The sequence below is a fragment of the Corvus hawaiiensis genome, chromosome 15 (assembly GCF_020740725.1).
Source record: "Corvus hawaiiensis isolate bCorHaw1 chromosome 15, bCorHaw1.pri.cur, whole genome shotgun sequence".
NCBI classification, from domain to species: Eukaryota; Metazoa; Chordata; class Aves; order Passeriformes; family Corvidae; genus Corvus; species Corvus hawaiiensis.
This window is the reverse complement of record NC_063227.1, coordinates 9,171,923-9,199,302: the sequence shown is the minus strand read 5'-3', so window position 1 is coordinate 9,199,302 and position 27,380 is coordinate 9,171,923. Positions and strand designations below refer to the sequence as shown.

At 39.9% G+C, this 27,380-nt stretch overlaps 1 protein-coding gene across 3 annotated transcripts; it reads left to right on the top strand.

Moving 5' to 3' along the window:
- On the top strand, nucleotides 1-26,877 carry SMAD5 (SMAD family member 5). Of its 3 annotated transcripts, none has more exons than XM_048320041.1 (7): nucleotides 1-85; nucleotides 18,089-18,619; nucleotides 19,846-20,097; nucleotides 21,271-21,390; nucleotides 22,020-22,241; nucleotides 24,561-24,817; nucleotides 25,719-26,877. In XM_048320041.1, the coding sequence occupies exons 2-7, from the start codon at nucleotides 18,217-18,219 to the stop codon at nucleotides 25,860-25,862; spliced, it is 1,398 nt and encodes a 465-aa protein (XP_048175998.1). In that variant the 5' UTR covers nucleotides 1-85; nucleotides 18,089-18,216; the 3' UTR covers nucleotides 25,863-26,877. The 3 variants fall into 3 exon arrangements, with proteins under 3 accessions (XP_048175998.1, XP_048175996.1, XP_048175997.1); XM_048320039.1 differs by lacking the exon at nucleotides 1-85 and adding an exon at nucleotides 8,387-8,500; XM_048320040.1 differs by lacking the exon at nucleotides 1-85 and adding an exon at nucleotides 8,387-8,500 and having other exon boundaries at nucleotides 18,006-18,619.
- The last annotated feature ends 503 nt before the right edge of the window (nucleotides 26,878-27,380 follow it).

Below are 27,380 nucleotides of genomic sequence, written 5' to 3'. Positions count from 1 at the left end.
GAGAGAGGGGGAATGGGGATCACTTGGAAGGGAGCTAGTGACAAAATAAAGGGTGAGAAACTGGAGCGGCAGTAGTTGCTGGAAGGTAATGCTGTGTTCATTCCTTACTGCTTTTTTTGTTGTTGTGGTTGGGTTTTTGTTTGGGGTTTTTTTTTACGCGAGCCTGCCGGCCACTGCCTTCGTTACGCTTTGAAGTACGTTGTGCAGCACGGAAGGAGGTCCGCGGAGATGGCGTCACTTCATGAAAGTTTCCAGATTTTACCGAGCTTCTTGTTTTTTGTTTGATTGGGATTTTTTTTTCGTTTTTCCTTTTATTTTTTTTCAAGAGAGGGGGTGGTACTATTCGTAATGCAAGTGGGCGATGCGGCCGAGATCTAAATATACCCCTGTGAAAACAGAACCCCTGAGATAGCGACACCGATAGCTGAGGCTATTGTTAACTTCTGGGATTCCAATTAAATCCCGCAATGTTAAATATTTATTTAATTACTGGAGAGAGAGCAGGAATTCTCGTTGACGGCACTAATGGAGTCAGAATAGTGCAGTAGGGGAGAGTTTTTTCTCCTGCCCCCCCCCTCCCCCCGTCGCCCCCTCTTCCAAATCTAAGTAGCTGTAGACAAGCACAGGCTGGAATAGGAACATTAGGGGGCGAAAAAAAAGTTTCAGCTTTGTTTGAGGAGTTATATTTCAGTCGGGTAAGCAAACGATATTGCATGTATTTTTCCATATCTTCAGCTCACTCCAAACATAACATTCCAAAGGATAAAATCTGTTACAAAATAAAACTGACTTTGTGACAGCTGAACTTCGACGCAGAGTCTAAAAATTATCTAAAAGTGCCTCGAGAATCCTAAATGTCATTCCCAAGATGTGGCGAATTGTAATTACGGTTGTGGACTATTTTAGTGCAGTGCCTTACACGGGGCCCAGCTAAGCAGCTGGAGCATTTATGAATTTATTTTTTGCCCTTTACTGTGTTACATATGAAGGTATTTGGACAGTAACAATAATCCTAATTTGTTTCAGATTATAAAAAATGTAACCAAATTGAATATGTGTTAAGTTTGCCTTTTAATTTTCCTTCCTGTACTTCCTTTTAAAACATATGTCATAGGGCAGTGCTTAAAGAATGCAAGAAAACTCATCAACAATAAGATAGTGAATGAGAAATAACATTATCATTACTATATTACTATCTTGTGATTTTCTCATCTGATGGCTTTTCCAAAAATTTCTATTTTAGAAACTGATCCAGTTTCCTCTTCTCCTAAAAAAAAAAAGAAAAACTCCAACCAACCAACCAACCAACCAACCAAAAAAAAAAAAAAAGGAAAAGGAAAAAAAATTCTGTGGAAATTTTGGTAAGAGAAAGCAAATAGCTTGCAACACACTGTCCAAAACCTGTACTACACTATGCCCAAAAGCACTTTAATTTACAATAGACATTATTATGCTTGTATATGCAGATCTTGATATGGTAGAGGAAATTATTAAACCCAACTATTTGGTCATGGGGCTGGAAAAAAAAATTGTGTCCCTGAGTGTGCCACAAAATTTAAATGCAAGTTATAAAGGCCCAGCACCCTGTAACTTGGTGACTCCGTTGGAATTACACCCAGAAGGAGAAAGTCAGGTCCTGTCAGTTCGTACATGAGAAAGCCTGAGTGCTCTGCACTGCCATCACTAATTGTTTTGTGTTGGGAAATCCTGAGGTGATAAAACAGCTGTTAGAAAGTTGGCTTGTGAGTAATTAAGTGTAGGTCTAGCTATTAAAACCTGATTTGTTACTCATAGGCTACACTCATCTGCGTCACCTTCTCTCAAGATACAGATAAACTCAGTGTTCTTTTCACTGGTCTAAGCCAAAAGTGGCTGTGTAATGAATGGAGAGATGTCAGCTCTGGGTATGGTTCACACATATACAGTGGGTAGAATTACCTTTATCATAACAGATACAGTTACAGTAATAGAGAGCTTCTATTTCAAATTGTTCCTTTCTCCTTTCATTTATTTCCAGAGGAAATGCTGGAGGATGCGTGCCCTTCTTCATTCAAAGTTTAAAATACTTATTTTACTCATAAGCAAAAACTTCACTTAAAAAAAAAAAAAAAAAATTCTGTTTCAGAGTGTCTCTGTTTACTATACTGAAGCTTCTCCATAGAGTGGGTGTAACCAGGAGAAGAATTTGGCCCATGATGTGAGCTAAAATTTCAGTGCTTCCACTATTTAGAGCTCCATTGTGCTAAAAATAGTTTTCCTGTGGTTTTGGCCATGGAGCCACAAATGCAAGTTTTCAGTGCACAGTTATTGTGGATGTTGGTCCCTTCTATTGCTGCAAGAAATGGATTTCCAGCTCATGACTGTGTCAGCAGATGATTATGTTGAGTGTGAGGCTGCATGTCAGATCTCCTCACTATCCTGAAGTAAGCATGCGTCCCACCCAAATGCCAGGGACCACCAAAAGGGACCATGCTCGGATGGCAGTGCTTGGGCTGGGCACTGAAAAACTCTAGGAAAAACTGGGACCATGCAGGAGATAATGTTGAAGGATTCACCCAGAATCTCCATGTTTGGCTAATGGTATGGGATGTAAACAGGTGGGGGGAAGGGAGTAAACCTTTAGGGAAGTAAGACACAATTTTGATAATTTCTAATTTGAGCTGAGTTTTCATCAAAGAAGAAAGCTCATAGTGAACACAGGCTTATGGTATGTGCAAGGGGTTCACTGTGATGTTGGATTCATTCTCTTTCTGTTCTACATATTCTATCCCAATTCCATGGTCCAGCTTCTCTGTTGTCTGTAGGAAATTGGTCTGGTAGTTGCAGACAGCTTTTAGGAGGCAGGGGCCAACTTTTTTCTGAGCTTAGGAGCAGGTGTCAGACTCCAGAAAGTGTTCTTGTAATGCGAGGTCATATTCTGGAAATAGTTGAAAATCACTGATTCAGAAGAGTGAGGGCACTGCATGTTTCTGTACTGCTGATGCGATGGTGAGGGCAAGCTGGGGATGGTCCACAAAAATAACAACAGCAGAGGAATATTCAAAGGAATTGAGCCGGTTAAAAATATCTTCTTTATCATTTCCTCTCTGAGAGCACTATAATACTTCATGTTAATCAGCTGGGACATTTTTTCCATTTCTCTGGGAAGGTTTTCACCCTATTACAAGAAGATGATCTGATATTGGAGGACTCTGCCCTGTCCGGACTCTATCCACAGGTGTCAATGGATGGTGGTTCCGACTCTGAGGTGGACTTCGTGACAGTTCTCAAGCAAATGCTTCTGTTACTCATTACTTCATACACATCTTACTCTTCCTGCAGTGTCCTTTTTCCTTTCTTAGGATGTTGCCTTTTTTATATGTTTTTCAGACTTTTTTTTTCTTGAATTATATGTGCAGTTTTGCATCCTTAGTGACTCTCAGATCTGTTGAACTGGATATACCATCCCTAGTATATTCACAATTTTATTCTGTGGAATGGAGCAGAACTTACAAAACTTTTACATAATTATGTCTTTGTTTCTAACATCCCCATAGATGTAGCATTATTCAGCTACATGTCTCATCCCATTTCTTCTTCCAGTCTAGGAAGAAAAGTTTGCGACTTTAAACTTGCTGGGGAGAATACCTTTGGCTTGCCTTCCCTCTCTCCCCTGGTCTACAATTTCATGTTAATGTCTTCTACCTGTAGCTTCAGGAAACAAGACTAATTCTTCTCTCCCTTTCTCTGTGTGAGTTGTCATGCAAGGTACCCAGAAGTGTGGCTGTAACAATAAAAGGGTACTTAATTTCAGAATTAGCTCTGGGAATTCAAAGGCTGTGAGCCAGTGAGTGTGACTTTGCAGGAGCCTACACCTCTGAGGGCCTTGGAGATAAACACTTTTAATATCTTTCCTCCAGACACTAAATGTTATTTCCATTTTCTTACATATGTGATGCAAGGTACACAACATTTGTATTGTCTTCTTGTGAGGCAGCCTCTTGCCACCTCCTGTGCTTGTTCTCAGCCTGCTGTAAATTGTGGGCTTATTTAAGAGAACCAAATGGCCAGAGCGAATGTTGCCTCCCTCTTCACTTGCTGAACTCTGCTTAAACACAACACTGTTTTCCTGCCTCAAAAATATACATAAAGGTATGTATAGTATGTTAGCCCCTCCTTAGCCCTTCCCACCCTGAAACTTTTCAAACAGGGATGGCATGTTCCTCTCTTCACTGCCAAAAAACCCCATAAATTCCTTTCTCAGCATTTCCCCCTTCCCCCATTTCTTCTCAGCTGACAGCTGTGAGAGTGGAACTTTCTTGAGCTATCCTATCCACTTCCCCCAATTCTGTTGTTAAGCTAGATTTGGTTTAAATATCCAAGCCATCTTTCACACTACAGGATTTTTTTAACATAAAGTGGCTTTGCAAATGCTTTATGTGGGTAGAGACATGGCAACTGTTTATGTATATTTATTTTTCTTTTTTAAACAACATTCCCCCTTCTTCCCCCAGCAATTTAGAAAGTTGATAGAGAATTAAATTGAACAATACAGCCATTTTAGAAGTTACAGGAAGGCCAAAGTTTCATAATAAAGCAACTTTTTTTCAAGACTATTTCTTTATAATTCAATCTATTTGATTTTCATACTAATTCACTTCTAACCAAATAAAAATTTCATTAAGAAATATAGGAATTGTATTCAAAATCTGGGGAGTAAAATAAAACTAATGGAATTTAAGATAGTTCTTGAACTTCACACTTCTCAACTAAGTCTGATAGCTTTAGGTAGTTCTTCTGTTGGTTGTTTTGCACTTTGATCAGACTTTGAGGTTATTTTTCACTCTGACATAAACACCTACAGTAACTCAGCTTTCTGGGAAGGTGTTTTTCTGCCCTCATTGCCATTAGCTCGTGCACAAAGGAATATCAAACAAGTAGTTGTACTTCAACTGACTTTACAAGGCAGGCCCCAAAGTCTAAACATGTGCAGTTGTCTCTGCAGAATCTAACATAATTCAATAATTAAAACATTCAGGTAAGGGGAAGGTTAGCTAGTCCTTTTTCCTTAGATTAACACAGCGGCATGTCCGCTGGAAAATCTGGGTTTGACAATGATAAAATAAGATTGATGGTTCCATGAGTTGTAAAATTCAGGAATTTGTGAAATCACATGATTTCTGGAAAATGTGTTCAGGGTGCTTTGAGTCTCTTTGTTGTTCTTTTATTGAACTTGATATGTTACTAGAGTGGATCCACTGGACTGTGTCACTAGAGATCCAAATGATGGAGACCATGTATGAATAGGCAGTGCTGAAAGTGGTGTTAATTTTCCTGTGACCTTAAGGGCACACAGACCTGAATCATCAGATAGTCAATGTCAATTATTTTGTATTTTATCGGTTTCATTGACTACAAAGAGATAATTTGACTTCAGACATTTGGGGTTTGCCCATTCAACATTAGTCTATGACAAAATGGCATGGAAAAAAAAAGGAAACCTACTTTTCAGCCGAATTATCACATTCCTTGCTACCACACTCCAAAACAGTCTCAGCATTGTGCTTAAGAATGACTGTTTTCTGAGGAGGGTGTGCTGCAAGCAGACATGTCTCAATTGCCTGTAGTTTTAATTCGAGAATGTTTAGGAAAACTTAGATTTGAAAATCTTACAGTTTTCCTTGTCTTCCCATGCTCTTGCATGCACACATTCAGCTTTCGTCATCATTGGAACTCTGAAAGCTCCGCAGCAGGAAGTGCATTGGAGCTCTGTGATACGGTGTTCCTCAGTACAGATTCACCCAGCAGTATACAACTGTTTTGTAACTCCTTAGCAGAGGAGAACATTTTGTTTTCTAGAGACAGGATGGTTGGCACATGAACACCTAAAATGCCTGCTGCCAATTTGTTGTTTGTTACTTGGTTTATTAATTAAGTTACACAAAAGACTTGGAAAAAGGCCAACAGTTATTGTGAGGTTTTTTTGTCCCATATTTTGGACTGCTGGGACAAAGCAGAACAATTGCTGGTGCAGAGATATGGAGGAGTCCCCAAAGGTTAGCTCAGTTCTGGAACTAAATTACACCAAAGCCTTGCTCCTTCACTGCAGCCATGAACTTTAGTAGAGATATCCTGCTGGGCTATTAATTGACTTCTTAAGAACTTCTGTTTACATTCAAAATAATCAAGAGCCATGCAGTTTTGAACCAGAAGAAAATTTCTTTAAAGCTCAAATATACTTGAAATTGAAATTTCGGCTTGGCTCATTTGATATTTTTCCCTATATCTATCAATTTTATATTGCCTTTTCTTGATTTTTTTTTTTCTTTTTGGGAGATGTTTTACCTTTAAGTTACACAAACAAAAGATAGGGTTTCAAATGTGGCTTCTTTTTAGCTTAATGTATATAACATATTATATCTATATATGTAAATATATATATAGAAAATCACTTTTCATTACATTTGCATGCTTCTATTTTTTTTCCAAAAGGAATCCAATAGCAAGATTCAGTTGGCGTGCCAGATACAATTGGCATGCCAGATTTCTAGCTGTGGCAAGTTAGAAAATCTGGTGTAGTTACATATTCTACAACAGAGATACAAATTTATGTACAAATGATGGGTTTGCCCCACATATCTGTTCCTACACAATTTTTTTTGGCCAGAGGGAGAAACTTTCCTGTAGGAATTTCTGTAGTTACACGAGTAGGATTTAGCTTAGTTCAGTAGTGTCTCTGAAGCCAGCCATGATCAGCCTCCTCTGAGGAAAGCAGCCTTTGAGTTACAAAGTAATTGTCCTGTAGGAAAAGTTTCCTCTTAAAATCACTTTTTGAGCTGTAGTGTGAAATACTTTCCTCTAATTGTGGATGTTCCTGTTGCCCATATAGAGTTAAATTTTTCAAAGGCATCAGAGTTCAGACCTCAACAATAGTTTGTGGTGAGTGGTTCCACCTGGTCCTGAAGAGCAGAGCTGAGCATGGGTCAGCCTTGCATGTGTTGCTCTATGGCACCTCATCTCTTGTAAGGCAAACAAGGCCTGGCCAGTCCTTCCCTACCATGAGAGGATTTTGCATGGACAACTAATTTTTGTAACTGATTTCAGTGGAAGAAAGCACATTCTTTAGCTTTAGTGGAAATTGAGGTGTTTGGAGTTCCAAAAGTCATTTGTGTATTAAGAGCAATTTAAAAAATGAAAACCTTCTTACATCAAGTCATGGTGTGGAATCCAATTCTTCTTTAATATACCCTCATATCTAATAATTCACTCAGTTAAAAATGACAAGAAACACTTGTGCCTGCAGTATGCTTAACCAAGGGCAGGCACTGCTGTGGCATGTTGGGTGTGGTTTTGGCCCGGTGCCTCTCTGAAACTTTCTTCTGTGCAATTCAAAAGTAGCTTTGAGGAAACGGTGACTTCCATGTTACATGATGAGGACAGTAAGAGTTCTGTCCCATAGTGTTCCATTATACACAGTAGGAAAATCCTCATCTGTGCAATCCTTTCTAGAGCCATCCATAACACTCCTGACACATTTTCTTGAAGCTTTACTGTGTATTTTAACAACTTACTCAGAGATGCAGCCCCTTGAAGGACCTCAACAGCCCCAACACATTGTGGATAACACCCATCCCATAAGAGATGAGGAAGCTCAGGGGGGACCATCCCGCTCTCTACAACTCCCTGAAAGTAGGTTGTAGCCAGGTGGGAGTCAGGCTCTGCTCCCGGGCAGTAAGTGACAAGACAAGAGGACATAGTCTTAAGCTGCACCGGGGCAGGTTCAGGTTGGGCATCAGGAGGAATTTCTTCACAGAAACGGTGCTCAGACATTGGAAGGGGCTGCCCAGGGAGGTGGCGGAGCCACTGCCCCGGAGGTGTCCAAGGAAAGACTGAACGTGTCACTCAGTGCCATGGTCTGGTTGACACCGTGGTGTTCGGTCATAGGTTGGGCTCGGTGACCTCCCAGGTCTATCCAACTTAACTGATTCCGTGATTCTGTGAAAACAGCCCCCATGCGCAGGGCCGGTGTCAGCCGCTAGGTACGGCACCAGCACACGGTACTGGGGGAGAGCACCGGCCCTCGGCCCCAGCAGCGCCCGCCAACGCAGCGGGACCTTCGGGGCCTTTTCCATTCCTCCGTTATGTGGTACGTTACTTTCTGGACACCGAACCCTGCACACTTATTTGTTGATTTATTATTTGCATTTATTTCGCTCCCTTTCACAGCGCGGGGCCCATTCCTCACAGGGCCCCTTCCCACACGGCACCCGGAGCCCGGCCCGGCCCGGCCCTTTTCCCGCTTCCTCCCGCCGCCGCCGCGGCGCGCGCGCGGCCCCGCCCCTCGCGCACATCCGGGTCCCGGCGCTGGCCCCGCCGGCCCCGCCGCCGCCGCTCCCGTCCCGCCGCTCCCGTCCCGCCGCTCCCCCCGGCAAAGTTTCGCTGCAGCAGCAGCAGCGGCGGCCGCGGCCCAGCCGGCGCCTCACGGACACCCGCCCTGGGGAGGCCGCCTGCTCCGCGCCGGGTGGGTCGGGGCGGTGGGATGGGGCGGGGGAGGTTGCGGGCCGCGGGGTCGCGGCGCTGCGAGTCGGGTTCCGGGCGGCGGTGGGTGTGGGGGGGCAGACGGGACGGGCCCTTTGGGAAGCGGGGCCGAGGCCTCGAGCGGGCCCGCAGTGACACGGTGGTCCTGGCGGGGCGGGAGGGGACGGGGAGCGGCCTGTGGGGGAAGGAGCAGCCCCGGGAGGGAGAGGGGAGCGCGGGGCCGCCCGCGGGGCTGCTCGGACACGCGTGGTGCCGGTACAGGAGCGAACATCCCAGTGCTCAGCAGAGGCTCGAGGGAGTGTCTCTTATTTCTTGTTGTTTGGGGTTTTTTGTTTTGGTGGGGTTTTTTTGGTGTGGGTTTTTTTGGGTATTTTTTTTGTTTGTTTGTTTGGTTTTTTTATTTTTGTTTTTTTTAAAGACGAGGACTCTCTTAGCTGTAGTCAGGCCTGGCCGAGCGAGGGGAGAGCAACAAACCCGCACGTTTGCAGCCGCTGGTAAAGAGGCGGGAGGCGATGTGAGGGCTCACACACACACAGCTCTCACAAACACACACTTGTCCACCCTGGCCTTTCTCGCGTGCGCCCAGCCCTGACAGCTGCCTGACAACAGATGCACAGCTTCGGTGATTTAGAACGGCAAATTTTTGTCTTCTGCGGGTTGTAAATTTAATAGAGGAAATACGCTCTTGCGGTTAAAAGCACAAGACTGGAAATCAAGTGATCTGTGCTCTGTTCCAATTGTGGGGTTTCTGATGTGACCTTAAGGTAATTGAATGGTGTTTCACAGGAAAATGAGATAGGGAAGAACTGATTCAGTAGTAGTGTTGACTATATTATTGAATAGGTTCAGTAATAGTTGTTGAATCTTTTGGTAGAATAGGTAAGGATTTAGAAATTCCATGCAGTGAATCACTTGGACTCGCTGCTTTAACAAAACCTCCAAGGATTAACTGTCAAAATTTGGATCAGCAAAGTTTCGTCTGTCATGGGAAATTAGATTGTCAGTATATGATGGTTTTAGATGAAATCTCTTGCTGGTTTTCATTCTTTTATTACTTTCAGATAATTAACCTTCCATGGATGGCTTTAAAATACTGAAAACTGAAATGAGCGTTGTTCATTTCATGTGTCAGTTACAGAAGTTCTGCACAGAATATCCTCCTGGTATTCTGAGGAATCACAGTTTGATTGGAGTAAAGAAAAAGGTGCAAACACTTGCAGTCATGTGCCTGTGCTCATCAAAACCTGTAATGCTTTATGAAGTTGGCAGCTAGTGGTAGTGGAAGTTAATAGAAGCAGCAAATAACTTAATTGAAGATGTTTCACAATTAGTGTGTTGTAACTTTTGAGAGTGCCTTGTCTGTGTTGGATGTAATGTCTTAATCCCTACCGTTTGATAGTGGTTTACTCTTACCTCTGATATTGAAATTTTGTTCACTTGGCCTTGAAATTGCTGCTAAGTGCTTAATGCCACTTCTTTCTGCAAAACAAAACCCCAAGAAACCATGTGTTCACTGGGATACCTGTTTTTTTCTTTTCCTTTCAAACGTGGAGGACATACATTTGAGATAGGAATTTTCTCTTTTTCTGAAGAGGACTTTCCTAGTGGAAGCCCAGATGGACAATCATGATGGGACTGAGAAATGGAAAAGAAGGAAGAGAGGCTTCCTCAGCATTTCTTTCTCCTCTTGATGACAAAAGATCACAACAGGGTGTGCTGCTGTGTACAGCTGTGGTGGGTGGGGTTGTTTGTTTTTTTTTTTTTTTGAGCTTTGGAGTTTTAACCTCTGATGGAACTTGAAGGAACTGTAATTGTTGACCCTATACTATTTCATACTTGTTAGGAAGTCAGATTTTTATTCTTGCACCTGGAGTGGGTGAACTGTGCAGAGTTTTTATCATCACAGAATATTATTTGAGCTGGAAAAAATTGTTTCCCAAGATGGAATGCTCATGCTCAATTAAGGAACCTTTTGGATTTATTTGAATGTTTTTTGCAAATTATGTTGTGATCTTTAATACTTTGGAGGACACTTTAAATTGCAGAAAACTGCCGTATTTTCTTTATAGATGTCTTAAGAAAATGCTAGGAACTCTTATTGCTCTTGGCTGAATTACATACCTGCAGAAATACTTCTGTGGCAATTCTGTGCAAGTCCCTGTGTCTTCCTTTCCCTCTAGTTAAGGCCTTGTTGATTATTTTAATGTTTGTTTTTTTTAAATTAAAGTATAAGTTTCCTCAAATGTCTGTGTTAGATCTGGTGGAATGACTTTTAATCTGTTAATGTTTCTTTAAAGGTCTTTACACGACTTTTTTTTAGAAAACAGGTAAGGAGCTCGTGCTCAAAATGAGAAGATTTGTTCTTGTGTGAGCTGAGTGCACTTGAGATATCTTCATGGCTAACAATAAACAGCTCATTAAAAGCAAGTTGAACAGTAATTTAATGCTTTGGCCGTTATCATTAGTCACAGTGCAAGTTCCTGCACTGCTTTCTGGAAGCCTTTTTCGCCATGTTCCTGTGACCACGTAGAAAAGTTTGGCTGGCACTTGAGCGCGCTTGACCAGCGTGGGTTGGCAAGGTGCAGGACGCTGCTTGCCAAGTCTGTATCCCTACTGACCTACCACCAAGGTTGAGCCTGCCAGCACTGTCATCCTTGACAGAGGATCTTTGTCAGAGTCCCTGCTACTGATACACCAACTATGAAGTAGTGTCTCTGAATTCTGGGTCAGTGGATGTCACAAACTGACAAATTTAGAATACTTTGCCATTCATTCACTCTGTGCAAGGGGAAAAAAAAGCTTGCTGAATTAGTATTGTCAGTGTTCCCTCCAATCCTGTAGCTTTTGTAAACTTGTCACAGGCTTAATGCAATTCAGTTGGAGTGGAAGTGTATACACACACACACATCTTTATTTTTCTTCTTCCTTTAAAGCTTTTTGAGTGTCCTGTTTTCCAGGTTATACTTTTTGTTGCCAACTCATAGTATTTAGAATCTTTAATGAAGGTCTTGCACATGAACATCTAAATTTCTGGAAGGCTTTGTCCAGCTTGTTAATTTTTTAGCATACTTTGGGGTTTGTGAAAAGTACAAGATGCCCTTTATTTTCCCATTTTTGTCTCCCAAGTGTAGTACTGAGGTCATTCCTAATCACCCACTTGCTTGTCCACATCCACCAACCTACCAGTGGAGGCATAGGCCTTTGTTTTCATGTTTAGTGAAATGCAGCAGTGCTTTTCTCTGGAATTTTAATTAGGAATGGATTCTACATTGTAGTTATCTGCTTTGGTTGGGGTAGATCTTAAATAACCTTAAAAACAGGAGGCAGTTTCAGGGCTGACTACTGTTGATGGTGGCATTTTCCAGCATAACGCTTCTGTTGGAAAGTGCCAGTTAGCTGAAATAGAAGTGTGAGAAAATGGACACTTCTGAGAAAACACTTAAGGGAGACAGGTTTTGGTTCTAAGATGGAATTTATAATTTTGAGAATTTCTACAAAAGCTGATTGCTCAGTAATTAGAGCAGCTACAGAGACCAAGGCCATGGGAGCATTGGATGTTTTTTTTGTTGTAAATGTGGATGCTTTAAGAAATAGTTAGGACTTTTTTAGGCATGGCAAGTTTTTGTGTTTTCTCCCTCCCTCTCCCTTCCCCTGTATCACACTTAAGTTTTACCATGATGCAAAACAAATTCAGAACTGTTCTTTGATTATAATTTTTCTGGGCTTTTGTTGGCATCAGATGGAAGTGAGGGTGCTTTGGAAGTGCAGTGGAGCTCTCTTAGTGATCTTAGGTATCTCTTTGTCTGGACCTCTTTTGTGATATAAATCATTATCACTGGTATTATTTTTTGACAGTAGTTTTTGAAAAAACTTTAAGAAGAAACAAAAGCGTCACTTTGCTATCTGAGCTGTATCTTCCATGTACATTGTATTACTTGCTGCTTGTGCTTGGCCTCAGAGTTTGTTAGGTTTCTTGTAAGAGAGTGCTGGTTAAATACTTCTCAGCTGACAGAGCTAAATGCTTCGGCATTTTTTTAAGCTGTGTTAGATGGTGTACAGATGGGAAATTAAAAGCAAAAGTATTGTGTGAGAAAGCCCTGTCTGCAATTGTCAGTAGGTTTTTCTGTTCAGAGGACAGTCATGGTTAGTAAAAGTTTTAAAGATACCAGACAGTTCTTTTCTGTTCTTGTTTACATATATTATCAGTTAGATTATATTGCCTTGCAAGGCATGTTTGAAGCAAGAAGTCTAGTGCTAGTCTGAAAGCACTTGCCATAGATTTTGGTCAACTGGATGTACATTTGTAATGCAAGCCCAGTTCTGATGAAAATACCACAAGTTCCTTTTTGATATCCTTTATAAAATCTCTTTCATCCTTTACTTAAGGGAAAAAGGGCAAAAGAAGTTTTTTCATTGGTGGTATTCTTTGTGTGAGATGTTGCACAGGGTGGTTGAAGAAAAATCCTTTCCGTGGAGAGGCTGTGGCGGTGGTCTGCAGCATGCAGGCCCTTCCAAGTTTATTAAACAAGTTTTTTAACCACTGTGTCATCTTAGGATTTTGTTTATGCTTGATGTGTACGAAGAAATTGTGGAGCTAACATTTCTCCTGTATTCTCAAGAAAAGACTAAAGTGTGCCATTGCATAGGACTGAATGCTGGGCTGCAATGTAAGCTGTAGACTTGGGAAAATGATAATAAAACCCAAGCACAATCCTGCACAGTTCCTGTCAGGAAATTTATAAGGAAAGAAGGATTTCAATAAAACCAGGTGAAATTGATGCGTGAGGTTGTAGTTTTAAAGAAAGTATTGATCTGTGTAAATAGCATAATACACTGTAATATACTGCAGTAGAGTTTCTGAGCTTTCTGTATGAGTATGTATGTTAATGTGTGTATGGAGTCAAAAAACCTGAGCATTTCTGAGTCTGAAGGGCAATAAAGTTAAGCACAAGAGCTGACTGCAGAACAGCTTTAACTGCAGATCTGCAGCAGCTTTAATGAACTCCCAGTTGTGCTGCTGGTTATAAGTGGTGCTTTGTTTATTGTATGAAGTTGAGTCTCAAAACAGCTTCTAATCATCAGCAGTGAAGTTTCTTGTTTCAGATTGGGTATGATGCTACAGGAGGCTTCCTGAATTTGTGAAGAAGTAAATTAGTGGGAAGAGAGTAGTCCTTGTACATTTGAACCCAGGCTTAATACTGGCAATAGGAAAGGATGAGAGACATTGCTTTTCCCATTTTAAAATTATTTTACCCATTTTATTCTTGTGCTTGTGAAAGCATCATTCATTGCCCTGCTGCTTGGGATGATGGTTTGCTGAGTTAATGGTACTTCAAACCTAGATTTTGCAGGTGGAAAATTAGTTTGGAATCAGTGAGAGAACACGTTACATACAAAATGCATCTCATGAAAATGGATACACTATATGTAATGTTACATTTTCTGTTCTGCAGTGACTCTTGCTCAGGGCCTTTTAGCCAGGAGATTCCTTGGTATGGCATGAAATGAACCTACTGAACTTGCCAGTTTAAGGCAGTAGGCTAAGAAAATTTCACAAGAACTGCTAAAAGGAAGTTAAGTTGCTCAGTATTTGTGATGGCAGATGGAAGGTGGTAGATTTCTTCCATCTTCTTAAATGAAATGTAAGTTCTGCTGTTGGCCAACTGTGTTTATATCTGTCTGGCTGGCTGAAGTATTACGGAGGGGATTCAAACAATGGACCTGTTCACCCAGCTAGTTTCCTTCCATTTGCTGTAGTCATTAACAAGAACTTTAAAAATATAAATAATGCATGCCCCAAAGTCTAATTTTGATACAGTGACTACTTCCTTTTATACTTGCCCATTAAAAGCCCCCTCATGCTACTCCATGTAATTCATTACACTCACTCCTTAAAGAGTGTTTGTAACTGGTTTTTTTTAATGTAATAGCATGGTTTTCAGTTGATTTTCTCTTGTAGCTCACCTGAAAAGTTATTTAATAAAAGAAGGTAATGCATAATAGACCCTCTGCCTCTTAAGGAAATTTAAGTAAGCTTTTTTTCCCCATGAAAGTTGTTACCAGCTGTGTCTAGAGGTGCAGCAATACGAGTAATTTGTGCACCACTGAATGAAAATGTGACTCTTTAAAGCATTTGTTTTTGTATTCAAAGCTCAGTGATGCTCTGTGGTACTGCAATCACAGCTCATAACTTGTGCTTTTAAGCCTCAGAAGAAATTGATTGTAAGTACAGATGATCTGGGGAAGCTGTTCCTGGCAGATGTCATGATTACTTAGAAACCTTTTGCAAATTAGATGTTGAAATTACAGCAAATGCAAGTAAATGTTCTAAATGCGGTTTATACCACACATTCAGAAATCTAAAAACCCTACATGAATTACAGTTTCTACATGGAAATGTTTGGTTTCTACATAAATACCTGAACCTACTCCTTTGTAGTCTTAAATAGCTCACGAAGCGAGCTCATGATTCATGAAGCTTTTTAATTCTACCTTGTTTTCTTAGGAAAAGGCAAAAGCTGTAAACCTTCAGTGTTTTGCCTTCCAAAATGAACTTCTGGAAGGTATGTAATGAGATAAATTCAATGTCATTTGTACTTCTCAAAGCCTATTAGTATTTTGTTGTAGTTTCTTTCTTGCCCTTGGTTTTTTTGAACAGGTTAAAATACACTTCTACTGAAGAGTCTTGAAAGCCTCATGGGTGGCCAGAATGGAGTTACAGTAAATGGTATTAAGGTTTTAAACTTCAACAGTCTCATTTTTCAGTGGTTTTAGTTACAAGCATGTACGTGGAAACTTTTTTTGAAGACGTTGAAGCAGTTTTGATCAGATGTGTTCTGATGCTTCTAAAATACTTGTTTTACCAGGCTTTGCTTTTGTTCATGGGCCCTCAGACAAATATGAAGTTTTTAGGGTTGCATTACTCCAAGCAGATTAGCTCTAAAATGAGAGTTTATAGGACAGTAATTTATCATAATTCCCTTGACGCTTTCCCTACAAATACTAGTTACTGCAAAATATCTTCTTAGTAGAACTGTTCCAACTTCCTTTTCTTTTAGTGAGCTTGTTTATTCCATGAGCATACTTGCAGGTAAATGATGTTGAAGTTATATAAAACCAATAAAATATCTTCCCTAGTATGGGTGCATTATGTTCAAAATACTAAAAAACAAAATAAAATTTTACATGATCATAGCATAGAATTGTAGATCTTTAAATTTTGTTTCTTAATATGGATGGGGCTCCTGTAATGGGATAGATCAGGGGACATTTCTGAAGATCTCCTTTGAGCTCAGCTTAACTAGAGGAATTTCCAGGGCATCTTCTGCCTTGATGATGCTTAAGGTTCTTTGAAAGCACAGCTGAGAAACAAAAATAGAACGTTTTAATTGTCTTCTGGTCTGAGATTCTAGGTGGGTTCATTTCCTTTTCTAGGGGTGTGAGCAGTTGCTGATCTTGCAGCTATTGAATGTATGCAAGGCTTGAAAGTAAGTTAGCTGCAACTATAAACAGCTTTTACTTTTTAAAACAGTAAACTTTTATCCTCAGTAAAAGAAAAAATTCAGTCTGAGTTCCTGGCCAAGTTTATCTCCCTTTATGTATTTCCTGTTACTTTGAAGGGTGCAAAGGTTCTCATGTGTAATAGTCCTAGGGAACTAAATTAGTCTTAAAGTGCAGACATGGTGATATTTCTGAAAAAAAAAAGGTGATATGTAATTATTTGAGTTTTTTTCTTTAGTTTTTTCTCAGTACCTTCTAGGGAGTGGCTGAAGCAGTGGAAGACTTCTATTCTCTTAATTTCTTTTTTTCCATATTTTTTATGAGAGCTCTAGAAAGAAAGACCTTCAAACAGTTTTTCTGTTTGTTTTACTTTTCCGATTTTTTTTTTTATATTACTGAAACAAAGCTGAATAATCAAAGAGGTACCAATGGGATTAAGCTACTGTGTGAAATGAATGGATTTTTTCCTGTAAAGGAACACCAAGTGTCCTTGGGTTTGTTCCCTGCTTTCCTCACCCTCTAACGCCACAGTAGAAAATGTAGGATGGTTCCATGCAGGACATAAATGCCTTGCCTAGGGATGTTTGCTGTAGCTTTGGTTGATGGTACTTAGTACCCGGTTCTGTTACATAAAAGTATCTGTCCAAGTGCCTGAGTGAGCCTGTAAATGTGCCCAGACACTTAAAAAGCCTTATCAGATGACTTTTAGTTTATCAAAGATGGGAGAAAAAAAGATCTTGATTAAAGGTAGCAATCTAAGAGAACCAGCACAGAGATATTTAACATCTTGCTTCCTCCCCCCCACCCCCCCCTTTTTTTCTCTTATGTGCAGATTTGGTGTCTTGGGCTAGGGTAGGTGTTCTAATTCACCGTGGTTTATCAAAAGTGGAGAGACAATGTTGTTTGGCAGTCTCTGTAGCAAGAGAGGAAGCATCTTTTGTTATTGACATCCTTTCTCTTAGCTCTGCTCTTGCTTTTTGCCAGCTGCTCATTGTCTATACTTGCTTATTTAGTATTCACAAGGGATTTTACAAGTTCTTATCAGTTCGTTGCCACAGCACATCATTTCCTCTTGTCATCGGTACTCCTTAAATTGCTGGGGGGAGGATTTGCATTAGGGCTGGTGAGTGGTAAAACACCATTCATGAGGGAGTTGTTCTGCTCCTCTCCTTTCTGAGACAGTTTGTAGTAAAGGTCACATTTCTAGTGCTTACTCCACCATGTCTTTTCCCCCCTTCTTTTTTCTGGGGAGAAGAAAACAGGGGTTTTTTTTTTGCCAAGGCTAAAAATATCCAACACTTCAGATATTCTTAAAAGATACAAGGAAGTGCAGCATAAAATTAGCTACAGCTAAAAAAAGGTTGACCATCTTTCTGAGTGGTTGGAGAAGGTTTAGTTTGTGCTTTGTATTGGGTTTTTCTTTTAACTGTGCTTTGTTTTCTTTATCTACAGTTTCTTCCTAATTTTTTTTTAATACTCTCGAAAACATGGGGTAACTAATTAGAGCTCTAGAAAAAGCAGATGCTTTAGGAATTTTTCATTTTTGGAAATAAGGATCCATTTGAGAAGCTGAGTATTTCCGTGCAGTACTGGCTTTGGAACTGGTGTTTCCACTCTGCCTCTTCCCTGTTTCTTCATGGCAAGTTTAGTCTGCTAATGCAGCACCATGACAGGGATATATTATTAGTTTTAAAGCATATTCCTCAAGCCTGTCTTCTGAGCGAAAGTCGTCAGTTTAAGGAATATTAACGGGAACTGTGCTGTCCCTGTCATCCCTTAATGGTCCCTTTTCCCACTAATCAGTAGTGCAAGCTTTGAGGACTAATCACTTTTTTGGGGCGAGGTCATAGTACTTCTGGGATTTTGTTTTGAAACAAAATCAGATGCAATGCTAGGGTTGAAACAGTAAGTCTTTTAATATCTGCCTTTTTGTTTTACCACAGCCTTTGCTTGTTTGCTAATTCCTTGTTAAATTACCTTTTTACTAGAACTAAATTGGAAGCATCGATCATCATTTTTGATGTGAAGACTTCATCACTGACCATCTCTATGTTCCTTTGTCATCCTCCAGGAAATAATACAGCTCATCAGTTGCAATAACTGCTTTGGGTATACACTGACACTTACTTGGAAAAAACCAAATAAACAAAAAAAACCCTACAGACAAAACCCAACAAACTTTTTGAAGACTTGTGTCAAATGACGTCAATGGCCAGTTTGTTCTCCTTTACTAGCCCAGCTGTAAAGCGTCTGTTGGGCTGGAAACAAGGAGATGAAGAGGAAAAATGGGCAGAAAAAGCTGTTGATGCCTTGGTAAAAAAGCTGAAAAAGAAAAAAGGTGCTATGGAAGAACTGGAGAAAGCCTTGAGCAGTCCAGGACAGCCCAGCAAGTGCGTTACTATTCCTCGCTCTTTAGATGGACGGCTCCAGGTTTCTCACAGAAAAGGCCTTCCCCATGTGATTTACTGTCGTGTGTGGCGCTGGCCGGATCTACAAAGCCATCATGAGCTGAAGCCATTGGATATTTGTGAATTTCCTTTTGGATCCAAACAAAAGGAAGTCTGCATTAATCCATACCACTACAAGAGGGTGGAGAGCCCAGGTATGTTTGAAAGTTACTGTCCTAAAAACTGAACAGAATCTTTAGCAACCACTTACTATTCACTCCATTCTCCTCCTCCTCTGGTACTCTACAACCAATTAAAAGTGGTGTATGAGCAGTTTGGGAGAGGAATGTTCAAAGTGTACATTACTGGTGGGGTTTGGGGGAGGTGTGTTGTCCATTTGGTACCAGCTGTTTTCTTTGGGATTAATCACCTTTTTCCCACAGACCTCTTAAGTCTGCTGCCCTTAAAGTTAGTAGCAAAGTTCTGATTTTTCGTAAAATAGAAAGCAGTGATGTGTTCTTTCAGTTTCTTTGAGAAACTTGTTTCAAAATCTCAGTCCTTTCAAGGAGGTTGGTGGCCGCCTTTCAGGGGCTTGCTACTTAATCAATGTGTGACATGAATTGAGGAGATAGAGAAAAAATAAAATGAATAAAATTCTAGGATGAGAGTTCCCCACATGACTTCCAGTTAGGAGACAGCAGAGATTAATGGAACCAAGAGACATGATCAGTTAGAGCAAGGTATGTGTCAGATGTGTGTCAGGTAATGAGCCTGCTGGTAAAGTGTGCTGCCGTGGGAAAAATTGAGGGGGATTGGGTGGAAGAGATGAAGAGTGTTGCTCCGGACAGTGGTGAGAAGTTGCTTCCCTTGCTTGCCAAAGTGGTTGTAACTCTGCGGCAACCAGCTGTAGTGCTCAAGTGCACTGCTGCAGCACTGGAATTCCAGACTCCACCAGTCCTGAAGTTAAAACTCCAGCTTAGTTATAGCTTTATATGGCAATATAGATTTTGTTTGTCTTCAGTGGAAAGGACAATCTGTAACTCTATAGTTTGACTGTAGTAATGGGGACTGTATTTCTGTTTTCTCTGATTTGCGAACGTATGCAGGCAGTGAGTTTTACACTTCTGCGTCAGTATTTCAGTATGTGCCAGACTGGTTTGGTTTATTATTTTTTAAAAAAGGTGATCTTTGAGTTGCCTGAAGTATGTGTGTTTTTGTGATTTTTGCAAGGGTAAAGTTTGAGTCTTCCATCATGCATGATGTAAAAAAATAAAGGAGAGAGGATGGAGTAAAGGCATGCCAGATTCATCCCCTGCTCCTCTTCCCACCCCAGCTACTGTTGAAATTATCATGATGAGCAGAATAGCGCATTATTTGTATCTCCTACCTTGTGTCTCAGTTTTTAACCTAAATGTATCTGGCTTTTGTTTGTTTTTTGCAGTTCTACCTCCAGTGTTAGTGCCTAGACATAGTGAATTCAACCCCCAGCACAGTCTGCTAGTTCAGTTCAGGAACCTCAGCCACAACGAGCCCCACATGCCACACAACGCGACATTTCCCGACTCCTTCCAGCAGCCCAACAGCACTCCCTTCTCCATCTCTCCAAACAGCCCCTACCCCCCTTCTCCAGCCAGCAGCACTTACCCAAGCTCCCCAGCCAGCTCTGGGCCATCAAGTCCCTTTCAGCTACCAGGTGAGCACAGCCTGAACGTCAGTTTAACAAAAATAATTGAGATGTCACATGTTGTTGTGACCTATGACCTCAGGAATTCATTATATTTGTAATAAATGGCTTTTTCATTTGTATTTTATGGGATTTTCTTCCTAGTTTTGTCACTGGTCAGAGTTAATTGTTACAGTTTTATTTTTCCAAATGTTTTTTGTCATGGATGTAATACTGGTGAGTTATTTTGCATGGCTTCACTATAGAATAACTAATCCATATTTAGAAGAATATTTAGCAATGAAAAGAAAGCAAAGGCAGGCTGCTGAACAGGAACTTTATTGATGTCTTTCACTGAATAAAAACAATTAAAATACAGTTTTTAACTGGAAAAAAGTAACATTTTTGTTGGGAACAGATCAGATTAAACTGATTCTGTTTAACTGAGTTGGAAAAGACAGAAAAAACAATTGATACAGACAAAGGAAAGAAGTCTTATTGATTCTGTCTGATTATTGGAGTGGTTTATAAAGCCAAGAATTTAACAGATTAAAGATTTTATTTTTCCACTAGCTCAGTGGCCTAATCTTTGTTCTTTCTGGTTGCTCAGTTCCCCAGGAAGTGTCCCAGTCAGTGGGTATCCCTGTTGGCCAAGTGCTGGGATCTCTGGAGTATATGCATTTATGGGGCATAGTGGGGTGTTGACACACTGAGTGCTGTGCTGATGGAAGAAAACAGATCCACACTTTGTAATTAACTCAGCCTGCAGAAGCAGAAAAAAAAATAACTGTTCTAAGCCTTCGTTATACTAAGCAAATAGTTATTTCTTCTACTGCTTTATTTTTGAACATGGAGAAGAGGGTAGGCAAGAAAGCTTATGTTCGTGTGACAAAAAGAGGGAAGCAGAGTCATCTTGCCTAAATGCAGGAGTGCAGGTATTAAAGAAAAAAAGGCAGAAAGAAAAGAAGTGCATCTCATATTTTTTTCAAGTTTCCAATCTTGTTATTGGTCCCGTAGGTAAAAGTTCAGCTGTTGAAGGAGTTTACTGTGAAGACAGCTGGCTGTGTTCAGATTTCTTTGAAAATGAGTCCAATTTTTTTAGCATCTCTGGTTGGGGAATATTTTTGTGGGTTTACAACTGTAGAATGTATAAATACGTACTCTAAATTGTTGAGGTTTATTCTTACTTTTTCATGTTTGTAGCTGATACTCCACCTCCTGCATATATGCCCCCTGATGAGCAAATGGGGCAGGATAATTCACAGTCTATGGACACAAGCAATACAATGATCCCTCAAATCATGCCAAATATATCTACCAGAGGTAAGTTGTATGGTCTGGTGTAGAATGACATAGTTTGGCTTCTTGCAACTCATGACCAAACTGAATGAATAACTTCAAATGGGCCAGTAAATCTTGCTGATAGGTGGGTGGAAGCAGTTCAAACTGGGGCTGTAAGAGACAAAATGGAGAAATAAAACTTGCCTTGCTTATTTTAATTTTCATCTTTTGCTTTTAAAGCCTCAGGTGCATAGTGTGGCTTACAGTGAGTTGGACTTTTTAATTTCTTTTCTGCTACCTTTGTCTGTTGCTGGAATAATATTTGCACAAAGGCTCTGAAAATTGAGTCCCAAAGTACCAGTTATAACAGATCTTTTAAAAGTGGACAGAAGAGGTGCATTTTACTGGCTATCACAATAGTCTTATGTGTGTGTGTAAGGTTGTTTTTGTTTAATATCAGGCTTAAAATTGGAAAATAATCATAAAATCAACAGGTAAGCTAAAATCCATGAAGGTCAAAATAATTAAGATTATAATCAGGACACTTCTTGCCCATTGTAACTGTTTACTAAGATTTTACTTAGCTGATGGTGTTTTGGGAGGTCTGCTTGACAGTTTTAGATTTAATATTTTAACACTTATGTAAACTATTACTTCCATTTGCTTTTCAGATGTTCAGCCCGTTGCCTATGAAGAACCCAAACACTGGTGTTCCATTGTGTATTATGAATTAAATAATCGTGTTGGGGAGGCTTTCCATGCATCTTCCACAAGTGTCTTAGTAGATGGGTTTACAGATCCCTCCAATAACAAAAACAGGTTCTGCTTAGGTTTGCTCTCCAACGTTAATCGCAACTCAACGATCGAGAACACTCGATGGCACATTGGCAAAGGTAAAACTGAGTTGTCTTACTCATGAGTTAGAAACCAAGTCCTTGGTTTTATTTCAGCTTCTCTGTACTTCAGCAGTGATTATTCTCAGATGAGAATGCTAGAGGTAATCTGAGATGTGATACATTATCCACCTCTCCAGTATCAGAAAACAACTTACTTAGGCATAGTTTGATTCTAAGTAGTCAGGAATTGCATACATTTTTCTTTGTCACTAATTAAAAAGACTGCGTATTACCCCTTCCTTACCAAACTAGATTGTCACTGGGGCTTGCCTGTTAGGGTGAATAATGTGTAGAATTCTGTGTTTCAGCACCAAGAAACATTGCAGGATATGCCATGATACTCTACATTATATCTATTTCTTAAATCAAATTCTTCATGCATCTTTACAGTATGTCAAAGATTTTTTTTGTTTGTTTTGTTGTTGTAAGGTATTACCTGCTGTCTACAGTATGTTCAAATATCTTGGTGAGTTGGCAGCAGGACTTTGAAGTGCTAATGCAAAATTGCAAGGGCTCATTTGTCAGAGTGAATCCATGGGGCGTGGATGTGTGTGGGAGGGATTCCTGGAGACAGCAGGTTTTGCAAGATCTTCTAGTTTTCCTTTACTGTTTTGGCTGATAGCACATAGAGATGCACAGTTTTTCTCTTTGATGGAATGTGCCTGGATTATCTTAAGTTGTAGAACGCTTTCTCTGAATATCTTTTTTTTTTGTGATTAACTCAGTCCTGAGAAGAGAACCCTGTTTCTCTTGCACATATTTAGAGGCCTTTTTACTACCTAAGAGCATTTGGTGAAGTTGGTCTTTTGATTGATGAAAATCCACCCTGTCACATAACATTATTTTAATTAGAAACTACTATAAATATGACAAAATTTTGCAGATAATCTGGAGACCAGAAGTTCTATTTGTATCTGTTGGAAACATTAGCTCTGCAATGCAGTTGTCCAAAAAAATTTATTAATAAAATAATGTTATAAAGGGGAACAAGTAATTTGTGGGGTGTGGGTGGTTTGTCAGGTTCTTTTGTTTTGGCTCACTCCTTTTGATGGTATTGGCAGAGAAATCTTGTGCATCTGCCTAAGGTCAGAAGTGTAACCAGAAACATCATCACGTTGTAGAATAGTAATGAACTTTAAAATGTTTGCATCTCTAATAGTAATTATTGAACTTAAGCTTTGCTTTATGGTAACTGTATGGTAACTGTTCTGACAACAAGTAAGATTGCTTAGGGATAAAGTACTGTTTATTTATGGCTTATGTTCGAAAGGTCTTGAGGTTTTGCCTCCTTAGAACTACCCAATCCTATTTGCTAAGGTTTTTTACTGTAGCTGGCAAGTGGTGGTCACTGTCTTTTTAAATAAATAGGGCTGTGTTGTGAAAATGCATTCTTGCCCACCCCAGATTCTCTGACAGCTGCTTGTAGTTGTTGAAGCCAATGGTTCCTCTGTAGCCTCCATCCTACCTTGGTCCCAAGTGGGTCTAGCAATGTTCACAACAGTTGCTGCTGTCTGAAAGATTAACTTGCATCTGTTGACTTGCTGCAGCCTCCTCTGGCACACCATGGGATAGTCCATAGTGGATTCTCAGGGTGTTGCAGGGAAGACTTAAACTGAGCTATATCCCAACTATGTAAAATTGGGATGGGGGAAGGAAGGCAGATGTTTCGATGAAGGAGCAGTGAGAACCTGTGTTTGGGTGCTAAAGGGGATGGGCAGCTTCTATATGTTAATTTTTAGTTAGTAATAATGTTGTATGGACTTTAAAATGTGTGCATAGCTGTACACACACAGATGTGCTAAATCTAGGGACTTTGTTGATGTTATGGTTTGTAAAGCCTGATGGTAATTAAGTTGAGCAACTAATTGGGCTTAGTTGTCCTTTGGCTTGATAAAATGTACTGAAAATCAGAGCAGACTATGGATATACTTTCTCATTTGTGTCCATCACTGACCCTTCTCCCAGGACACATCTATTTCTGTTGTACTTGGCATAGGCAGAAGCTGCCAGGTGTATAAAATTGGAGTTTTAAAATCCACATAAATTCTATAGGAAAAAGCTTGAAATAGCAGTTGAAATGTGGCGGTAATTTTTTCTTTCTATTCTTTAATTGATCAGAGAAGGACATCTAGTGGCTGGTGTATTATGAGCCTGCTGTGTTGAAAGTGTGTTATAGTGCGAGCAAAAGCTTTTCTGAAAACGTCCTCATGCAGAAATTTACTCTTTTTTTTTTTCCATAAAAATAGAATTTACGACAACTGCCTCGAAATCAGAGACAACAAAATAATTTGAAATGTTTTTATCTTTGTTTTCAAGGAGTTCATCTCTACTATGTTGGTGGAGAAGTCTATGCTGAGTGTTTAAGTGATAGCAGCATATTTGTACAGAGCAGGAACTGCAACTACCACCATGGCTTTCATCCAACAACTGTATGCAAGATTCCCAGTGGATGCAGTCTGAAAATTTTTAACAATCAGGAGTTTGCTCAGCTTTTAGCTCAGTCTGTCAACCATGGATTTGAAGCAGTGTATGAGCTCACCAAAATGTGCACCATTCGAATGAGTTTTGTAAAGGTAAATTATTCTGAGGATATTAAAGTTTATTGTGGGTTTGGGTATTTAGCAGTAATTCCATTAGCACTGTTCTGGCCTCATGTGATTCTTTTCAGTGATAAGTATATTTAAAGTGATTAACTGGGGGAGAGGGAAATCAGTGCAAGAAAGGAAAAGCACAGATTGCTGTATTGAATGTTGGCTGTGTATTCAGTTACTTCAGTATTCAGGACAGGAATTTATTCATTGTGGTTGCTGTAATTTTGTTAAAGGAGATTTGAGTTCATGCTCTAAATTTGAAGTAGCAAAGTGAATAACAAATCCACTAAAGGAATGTGATTAGAAAACAGCATAATTATTGAAGAAATTTTTTAACTTCTTCAAATTGATTATTAGTTTAAAAAAAACCCTGGTTATGGAAAAAAGACATGATTTGAGTTTATGAAGTCAAGCTGTGCTGTTATTCTCACAGGAGTGTTTTCTGAGCATTGTTTAATCAAGATGTTGTCTGTCTCAGTTTTAGTGTGGAGTCTAAACTTGGGCTTTCCAGGTGATTTTGCATCTTGTCCAAAAGATGTTGGTTTTGTCAGTTATGACAAATACTGCTCAGTTTGAGAGTGCAGAGGAGAGGGAGCAGGAGGTTGAAACAGAAGAGATGTGGCCATGGCCAGGAGTCATCCTTGAGTCAGCAGTGAACTCCACAGGAGGCTGTAGCACGGGAGACTTAATTCAGGCTTCCAGGTGCAGCTTCCCTCCTGCTCCTTCCCAGCCTCGGGTTCGTTCCTTTAGATCAGTGTTACTAGACTGTGAATTACCTTCAGATAAGTATCTTGAGATCATGATTTCCAGCTTCTTGTTAGCAGCTATTTTAAAAGACAAGCATCTCCTCAAATTGACTGATACCATTTTGTTCATTTTCTAGGGCTGGGGAGCTGAATATCACCGACAGGATGTCACAAGCACCCCGTGCTGGATAGAAATTCATCTTCATGGGCCCCTCCAGTGGCTGGATAAAGTACTTACACAAATGGGTTCTCCTCTTAATCCCATCTCATCTGTTTCATAGTGCTGAAATTCCATCTTCAGCCTTATTTTTAGCGAACTTATTCTAATTCTAGAGAAACTTCCAGTGGATACTGTGAGCTATATGGAGAATGGATCTTATGATTTAACTTTTTTTTTTTTAGATCCCTTTGTGACCAATTCAATTGTGTATAGCTAATCAGTTTTACATTTCAAATTGTTCTTGTGATGCTTAAGTGACAGTTGAGCCCTAAGGAAAAAAAATAGTCTATTGAAAAATTCAGAACACTTTCCCTTCTTCCCCTAGAACTTAAACAGACAAATGTCTTAACTGGAAAACCTTTTTGTCCTGTAGGGACAAGAATTAATGAAGACTGACTTCAGGCAATAAATACATATCATAATTTGGGATTTTTTTTTTTAATGTTTATGAAATTGTTTGAACATGTGCAGTTACAGCTTGCAAGCTGTATTTTTAGCATAGTGTTTTAACATCTTAAGGTTGACATCTGTCATAAGCAAAATTAGACTTTTTTGTGGCTCATTTGCCTCAGATTGAACAATGTGATTTTTTTTTTAAGTGTACACATGAAAAATACTTTTTACAAATATTGGAGTGGTGTAAAAACACTTGTATTTTCTATTGGAAAATGCTATCATAAACACATTGTATATTAATGCAGAATAGCAGTTCTTAGCCTTTTCCCACTTTGGTTTTGTAATATCTCTTTTAACCACCATTTAAAATAGTAATTGATCCAGGGTAAACATCCTGCACGTTTCTGGAGTAGTGGTTCTTGTTTTGCTTTGATTTACACTCATGCCATTTGGATTTGGTTGCCAAGGCTATTTCTTTTTAGGTACCTTTCTCTATTTTAACATAAACACTACTATTTGTAAATGGCAGTGCTTACTACTTTTTGGAAGGAATAAGTTTTTTGTTTTCTTTTTGGTGTTCTAGCTTTTTATTTTACCTGTCTGGAATTGATCTGTCTTAGGCCTTTTTAGTCTCTCAGTAGACGCTATGCAGTATTAGTGATTACACTGTATTTAATTCACTTTCAAGTATGAGTTTGAGTCTCTTTGAAGACTGTGAGTGGCTTAGCAAATGAGTAACTGAATGCAGAAGCTTTTACTTCCAGATCATGTAATTTAATACAGACCTGTTGGTAATGACCAAAAGTAATCACTTCTTTGTAGCCTGCATGAAACAGTGCTCTTGATCCTGTCCCTGATGGCAGGGTTCAGTCAGAAGACTTGTAACTGTGGTCGGCATCTTTATGGGATTGAAGGACTATGTTAATATGATGATGGAATTTCTATCTCACATGTAAAGAATCACAGAATGTTAAGGGTTGGAAGGGACCTTAAAGACCTCCCAGTCTCAACCCCCCTTCCATGGGCAGGGACACCTTCCACCAGACCAGGTTACTCAAGGCCTTCTCCAGCCTGGCTTTGAACACTACCAGGGTTGGGGCATCTACAGCCTCTCTGGGCAACCTGTGCCAGTGCCTTACCAGCCTCACAGTAAAGAATTTCTTCTGTATAGCTCAGCTAAATT

Bases quoted from the DNA above. Each gene is read 5' to 3' on its own strand.
- SMAD5 (XM_048320041.1), top strand. From the start codon at position 18,217: ATGACGTCAATGGCCAGTTTGTTCTCCTTTACTAGCCCAGCTGTAAAG. The intron at 21,391-22,019 runs GTAAGTTGTATG...TTTGCTTTTCAG, and splicing joins GCCAAATATATCTACCAGAG to ATGTTCAGCCCGTTGCCTAT. The intron at 22,242-24,560 runs GTAAAACTGAGT...TTTGTTTTCAAG, and splicing joins TCGATGGCACATTGGCAAAG to GAGTTCATCTCTACTATGTT.